General features: G+C 48.2%; 1 protein-coding gene across 5 annotated transcripts in view; it reads left to right on the plus strand.

Moving 5' to 3' along the window:
* Positions 1–4,872, plus strand: part of USP24 (ubiquitin specific peptidase 24) — a 151,040-nt gene extending 146,168 nt beyond the window's left edge. For all 5 annotated transcript variants that reach the window (XM_033435418.2, XM_033435421.2, XM_033435420.2 and 2 more), the window contains 3 exons: positions 651–737; positions 1,078–1,188; positions 2,183–4,872. In XM_033435418.2, coding sequence (XP_033291309.1) covers positions 651–737; positions 1,078–1,188; positions 2,183–2,245 — 261 coding nt within the window. In that variant the 3' untranslated portion in view covers positions 2,246–4,872. The remainder of the gene's footprint in view (positions 1–650; positions 738–1,077; positions 1,189–2,182) is intronic.
* Positions 4,873–7,710: the final 2,838 nt, after the last annotated feature.

A 7,710-nucleotide genomic window follows, 5' to 3' on the forward strand; every position in this document is an offset into this window, starting at 1 on the left:
AATCTTCTAAGAAAGAATCTCCTGATGTGACAGAAAGTCTGGATCAATTTATATGCTATTTTAGATGCTTTTAATTTTTATTTTATTTATTTATTCGGCTGCACCAGGTCTTAGTTGCAGCACGTGGGATCTTCGTTGCCGCATGCGGGATCTTTAGTTGCGGCATGCGGGCTCTTAGATGCGGCATGCGGGATCTAGTTCCCTGACCAGGGATCAAACTTGGGCCCCCTGCATTGGGAGCATGAAGTCTTAACTGCTGGACCACCGGGGAAGTCCCTAGATGCTTTTTGTACTGTAATATCTAATGGTAGAAATCGTGGGCTCACGTGGGCTTATTTGTCATCTCTGATGACTTTTTTTTTTATATTTATTTTATTTATTTATGTTTTTGGCTGTGTCGGGTCTTAGTTGCGGCACGTGGGGTCTTGGTTGCGGCATGCAGGCTTCTCTCTAGTTGTGGCACGTGGGCTTTGTAGTTTGCGGCACGCAGCCTCTCTAGTTGCGGCACACGGGTTAGTTGCCCTGCGGCATGTGGAATCTTAGTTCCCCAACCAGGGATCAGACCTGCGTCCCCTGCAGTGGAAGGCGGATTCTTAACCAGTGGACCACCCGGTAAGTCCTCTGATGGCATTTTTGACTTTCTGTCTCAGATGTCAGAACATTACTGGACACCGCAGAGTAATGTCTCTAATGAAACATCAACTGGAAAAACTTTTCAGCGAACAATTTCAGCTCAGGTGAGAGTTGTGTTTTGGTTTTGTGTGGCTTGAAATCCCTTAGGTAGGATCTTTAGTATGTTTCTCAGAAACTGCAGCCTCAGAAAAGAGGCGTAGGTTAAAAATGAGTAAGGCTGGAAGAAACAATTGATTTTCTATGAAAAGACAGCAAATTGGTGTACAGTTTGAGAGTTATTTGCCTGGAAGAAAAGCAATGAGGGTCGGTCAGTCTGGCCCCCACTGCCACAGAGGTTGATGTGAAAGCACCACCTCCAAAGGTCAAGTGAAGGGTAGTCTTCCTCAGTGATGCTGCTGCCACTGCACACCCCCTAACTTTTTCTTGTGTTTCAATCTCCGGCAGGACACATTAGCATATGCCACAGCTCTCCTGAATGAGAAGGAGCAGTCGGGAAGCAGTAACGGGTCGGAGAGCAGTCCTGCGAATGAGAACGGAGAGAGGCACTTACAGCAGGTACAGTAGGGCATGTCCTGTGTGAAAGGGCAGCGCCTGCTCTGAGGTTCTCCATAGAGAATCTCCATAATCAAGAGAGAAAGGAGACACCAGCTCCACCCTCTAGTGATCTCTGCTCAGGACTCAGGCACTGTGTGCTTAGAAAGCAGAACAGTGCTGCACCGTGAAATTAAGCCAGGCTTTGGCCTCAGTCTCTGCTGGCTGTTCTGCTGAGCTTGGAGAGCGTCCTGATAAAGCCAGGCTGCAGATGTGGTCCTTCCAGATGGTACCTTGTTCTGCTGGGTTATGAAGAATCACCCCTTCCTCCTCCTGCTCTCACCAGGCTTCCTGGAAACACAGACCCTTGAAAAGAAGGGCCTCATGCCATTGAAATCTGTTAGGGGAGTCAAAGCGTAATTTTAAGCTTAGTTTTTAAGTATTTTTAATACGAATCGCTATAGTAGAAAAAGGAATGCAATATTTATTGAACACCTACTATGTGCAAAATAATGCAGCAGGTTGAAATGTAATGACGTGTATCGTGTCCTCCCTCTGGTCTGTAACTTTCTGTAAAGCTATTCCTGTAGCTCCATCACAGTGCATGGCACAGAGGCCTCATTAAATGAATCTTGCTGATGTTCTGTGTGCTGTTTTGTTTGTTTCTAAATCTTTCGGATCCTCGTAACAACCTTGTGAGGTCGCTGTTACCCTGATTTCACAGAAGGAAACTGAGACTCAGCATAGTGATTTGATTTAACCCAAGGCCACATTGTGACTGCAGGCAGGTCACTAGGTTGTTTCTGTGACTAAATGAGAACACAGAAATGAAAGTTTTGCATAATCAGGAATTATCAAATATAAGGTGTCAACACTTGTTATGTTTTGTTGCCCTTTGATAAACATTAAGTAGTTAAATGAGGACATGTTTAAACTGCAGAACACAAGTCCGTTGGCATAGAAGAACTTTTTTCTCTAACTTAACTCTATGTATTTAACTTCTTTTCCTTTCCCAAAGGGTTCTGAATCGCCCATGATGATCAGCGAGTTAAGAAGTGACCTGGACGATGTCGATCCCTAGGGGATGTGCCCAGCACATGATGAGAAGTCACGTCACGGTTACTAGATGCTCAGGACCTTTTTGAAATCAGAATCTCATCCTTGAACCCTTTGGAAGAGCCTGGAGGCTGGACCGGGAGAGCCTGCGCCGTGAAGGGAGGAGCACGTGTTTTAAGGAAAGCACTCTTCAGCCCCCGGGGAAGGCCTGGGAGCTGTTTGGCAGCGAAGAACTCCAGCCTGTGGATCCGCTGACCCCCGGGGGCACAGTCCGTATGTGGATTGACACTTTTGTGGAGATTCTGGGAAATAAAGCCAGTGGTAGACTGTTTTGTTACATGAACATAACAAGAGTGAGTGAGGATAAAGCTGTTGCTTTCTCTATGATGCTACAAAAGAAATTCCTTTGGTTTTTATATTTAAAAAAAAAAAGCAAGCTGCCTTTAGATGAGTGCGGGCAAATTTTTAATCTTGCAGTAACATTGAATAGGCGTATCCAATTTAAAATGATGTAAAGATATGTGATAAAAGTTCCTTTTCACTGTACATTAGTAGTTAAAGAATTCAGTTTACACAGACCTTTGTATTTAATATGTCTCCCTATTTGTATAGAATTTCAGGCTGGTCTGGATGAGAGCTCTGCGCATAAACTTGGATCTTGATGAAATGTTACCAGGATCAAAAATTGGGAAATTAAGCTCTTTAAGGTATTTTTCTGATATAATTGAGATTGAAATAAAAAAAAAAAATGCTGTGTTCTCCAGAAGTACAGGGTGCATTCTTTGACACCAGTTACTGAAGAAGTTGCGAGTTGTTCCCAAAACAAATTTTAAAAAGAGCAAAATAAAAAGCACTTTAAGATATAATTTTATTGAGTTTGACTTCATAAAATCATCTTTTTAATGCTTGGAGACATATTGAATAAACTGTAGTCTTAAGTCATGTGACCTGCAATCATTTGCTTTTGCTGAAAAATAATTACTGAAACCCTTGGTACTGGTTGTATATGAAGTTTAAATATTTGAGTTGAAAGACTGCTTTGTGAGTTTCTAGACCTTTTAATGCAGAGAAGGAATTTGAGACTTAGTTTCTCCTCAGAATAACTAATTGACACTAAAAAGATGGGGACAAGAAATAACTAGTAAGCAACTGAGCAGCCATCCATTTAGCTGTGTTTCCCAAGTCTTGTACCATGCACTCATTTCAGGTTAGACGCCAGCTCCCCCTTTTTCTGGAGGGGAGGGGGGATGCCAACATATTGCATATATTTTGTATGTTTTGGGTTTTGAGTCACTACACACATTTTCAACCCTGTTTGCCTTTAGTTGTGTGCCCTGCCTGGTCCTGTGCTCAGCACTCACAGGACTAGGGGAGCCTCAGGAAGAGCCGAGTGGCCCCAGTCATAGATCTGCAGAGTCAGAGAGGCTCAGTGGACCTGTGACAGGACAGACAGCTGCTCCCACTGCTAACTGCAGACCCTGTCATCTCACGGTCGAAGGTTGAAGTTACGGTGCAGCCAGGCTGCAGTTTGTGATTGCGTGACAGGCTGGTGGTGGCTTCTGTCAAAAGACACTGAGGAGGTGGAGGGCCGACACCTAAGAGCAGAGCTGCGCCCCAGAGGAAGGGTCAGAGGCAGCCGGCAGATTTTATGTGGTTCTGCTGTTCTTGCAAATTCAAGTGTGATGTTTCAAAATGGATTTTGAGCACATGAATATGCCATGTCCTACTATCTCCCCAGACGTCCCCTCCATCCCCATCCTCACAAAGCGACCCCACAGGGCGTGACGCTGAAATGCCAGCCGTGGTAAAGCGTGATGATATCACGCTGGCAGCTGCACTCTCAGGAGCCCAGATTCAGGAGTGAAATTGCCACTTCTGTCCCCTCTTTCCTATGGAAACAATGCCTTCCACAGCCCCCAGCACCTGCTCCCTCACGGTCATGTTCTTCAGGACCAGCATCACCTGCCGCTGATGTTAGGTGCCCTGGTTGATTTGCTCACGTTGTTGCTGCGAGGAACATCACTTTCACGTTGCCAGTAACCTTGATTTCCAATGGCTGCAGTCTACGAACCTGCTGGTGACTTTCTTTTAATGTCATACAACAAAGCGACAATTACGACAGGCTTACTTTGGAAGAAGGGTCATTTTTACTGCCAATTTTTTGGATGAAGATGTTTTTATAAATCTTTCAAAATGGTCTGCAAATCGAGTAGGAATTGCACAACTAAACTCAATGCTGTGTTTTCTCAAGAAGCTCCCTTCGTGAGGCCCTTCTTAGGATGGCCGAATCAGCCCCTTAGAGGCGTCCTGGGAGAGAACGCAAATGAGCCTTCCGAAGGGCACCTGGCCCGTGACTTCCCCTGGAGCCCACACACGGCCCTGACAGAACAAACGCGGGCCTAGAGCACGTGTCACCAGACTCACCCTGTCTTGCTCCACCCTCCCTGCTAACATCGAGGCGTGTGCCGTTACCTTTTGAGCTTGGAACGAGCAGACTGGAATTTTCCTCTGCTACCTCTTGTGTACAAAATCTTGTTTATAAAATTTCAAAAGGAAGTAGATAAACTAGGGAAGAAACTGAATTCTAAATTTGGTTCACTGAGTGGCAGTTCTTAGCTTCTGAGGGTATAAAATAAATTTTTCAAAAACAAAGTTGGGGGTTCACTGACATTTTTCTGTGAATATCAGAAAATGGCTATGGTCGGGGGAAGGGGTGCCAGGGGCCAGTGACCTGGTGGGAAATGGTGCTGATTCTTTTTTTTTTTTTTTGTGGTATGCGCGCCTCGCACAGGCTCAGCGGCCATGGCTCACGGGCCCAGCCGCTCCGCGGCATGTGGGATCTTCCTGGACCGGGGCACGAACCCACGTCCCGTGCATCGGCAGGCGGACTCTCAACCACTGCGCCACCAGGGAAGCCCTCCTTTTTGTACTTTGCACTGACAGTGTGAATAAGGTCCACTCTAATAATGAGGGGCGGTGGCTCTTTTTCTAAGCCTTTTACTGTTTCCTCCTCTGGATACCCTGACCATTTCAGGATTCATTTGCAAAGCTGGATAAGGATGTGCTAAACTCAGACCAGTGGCCTGTAGACATCTCCCCCATAGCTTTCAGGTCTCCCAGTGGTCCCCAGCATAAATCACGTCCCTGGTCAAGCTGGATTTCTTGCTGGACCCCGCAGTTCTCAGCCTCACCCCTAATGTCCTGCGTTTGCCCACATGGTTCCCCTCTCCTGGGGTGTTTGCTGCTCCAGACCTTTCTCCTGCGGTCCATACCCATTCCTCCCCAACTCCCGGTGACCAGCTGCCAACCTCTGCAAGAACAGTCGTTCCCTTTTCTCAGATCTTGGAGCCATCCGGGCGTGGACAGCTAAAGAACTGACCCCCAACTCTTGGGTGGTGGGCGAGGGGTGCCAGTGGGCCCACTTACACAAATGCCTGCTGGCAGTCAGGCCCTTAGCAGCTGGCCGCTCTTGAACACGTTCCATGACACTAAATTGTCAGCAAATAGAGTTTGAGAGGGTTTTTGCTTTTGCAGGCCGATTCCCTGATCACTTATAACATGGGCTGTTGAGAGCTAGGCCTTGCTTAAGACAGCTACGCTTGCCAGTCTCAGAGTGGGGCTGGGGGCCGGGGGGACCGCATTGCATGGGATGGTTATACTTGGCCAGGTGCAAAGTCCTGAGGCTGTTCTTAATTTCAAATCATGAAAAATGACCATGGACATGATACTACAGAAGCCTCAGACACTCGTATAATTAACGTATACCATAAACATTGACTCTGCACCAGGCCCTGTGCCAGGTGCTGGGAGAGGAGAATGGAAAGGACACGGGCGCCCCACGCGTCTAGAACATCGTGGGGCAGAAGTTGCCAAGGAGCGGGAGCCCTGGTTGCTGGAGGGACTCGGAAGCGAGAGGAAGACGCTGATTTTATCCCAGGACGGGCACGAGTACTCAAGTACTTGTACTCAAAATACAGACGCTCCTCAAAGGCTTGATTTACTCAACCACCCCACAGACCGTTATCAGGCATCTGGTGTAAGCAAGGCCTCATTCTAGACGGTCAAATTCAGGCAAGAGTCATGACAAGTTGTTTTTATTTTAAAAAGTCACTGTATAATAAAAATGCTACAAAACCCAGAATAAATATCTTCAAGTTACAAAAGCAAAACAGAGATCTAGAAAAGCTGCTTGCTGTAAAAAGGCAACAGAGAGTTGTAGACAAACAGACCAAAAAGATAAATGCGTGCTTGTTTGCTTGGGTGGGGATGGGGGTAGGGGAGCTCGAGGAGGGAGAGTTGTACCTCCCCCTTCTCCCCTTCCCCCTCCGTCCCTGCATCCCTCCAAAGCCCTCTCCACTCAGGTCCCCGTGAATCGGCCAGTGCCTTTTGCCCAGTTTTCTGTCCTTGCTCACAGGGCTACCCCAGGTCTGTGTTCCCTAATGAGCCTCTGTTGTTATAAAGATGGGGGGGGCCCAACCTGGTGCAGCAAAAAGAGCCTTGGCTTTAGGGACATATCTGGGTTTATACCCTGGTACCACCTCACTTCTTGACTGTGTGAATGGCGGGCACCCAACCCCCACCCCTGGTTCCCAGTTTCCTTCGGAAGTGGGGATGACTGTGTACTGTGCAGGGTAGGTGCGAGGACTGGGTGAGAGGGTGGATGGAGCACGTGGCCCTCCACTGGGAACTGAAGAGTCATCCCTGGGGTGATGTCCCCCTGCAGGCTGATGCCAGGTGGACTGCAAAGCCGGGACCAGGCCAGGTGAGGGCAGCTGGGAGAAACAAAGGCACGGCCTCGTGATCACCTGGGACACATCTGGCTGCATCCGTCATGCCGCTGGTGGGTACAAGAGCTAGGAATTTTGTCAACAAGCTGTCTTCGGGAGGTGAGTCTTAACAGCAGGACTGGGAGGGCCCGTGGAGATCACCGAACTGATGGAGATCTCTCTAAAGAGCAAGGACTTGAACCAAGGCATCTTGGCAGCTGACCCTGGGCTCGTGCTTCGGGCCTCAACATCCTCATCTATCCAATGGGTATGAATATAGGCCCTGCCTTTGCCCCAGGACTACTCTGAAACTCTTGTGAGAAGGTGGGTGGAGAAGCCCTTTGGACACTTTGAAACGTTGGCCACATGTGGGGAAGCGTCACCCCTTGTCAGTGCCACCCTGCACCCCCAGAGGCATGGAAAACTGATCCTCCACTAATTCGGGAGCCCAACAGGGCGTCCCTAAAGCGGGCAGGAGATGAGGGGCCATCTCCACCTTTCACTTCCCCTGACCAATATTTGGCCCCTTCCAGCCCTCAAGGGCCTCCCTGCCTACCCACAGGAGAATGACCACCTCCTGCACGGAGGCCTGAAGACTGACTGACTGCTCAATAAAAGTAATTCTACCCACAGTGTTGGCATCTTGGGAGCGGCTGGCATAAAGCTGGGCACAGCCTGACCAGTGTTAATGGTGGCATGTGGACCCAGCCCCACAGCGAGGGAG

The sequence above is a fragment of the Orcinus orca genome, chromosome 1 (assembly GCF_937001465.1).
Source record: "Orcinus orca chromosome 1, mOrcOrc1.1, whole genome shotgun sequence".
Lineage (NCBI taxonomy): Eukaryota > Metazoa > Chordata > Mammalia > Artiodactyla > Delphinidae > Orcinus > Orcinus orca.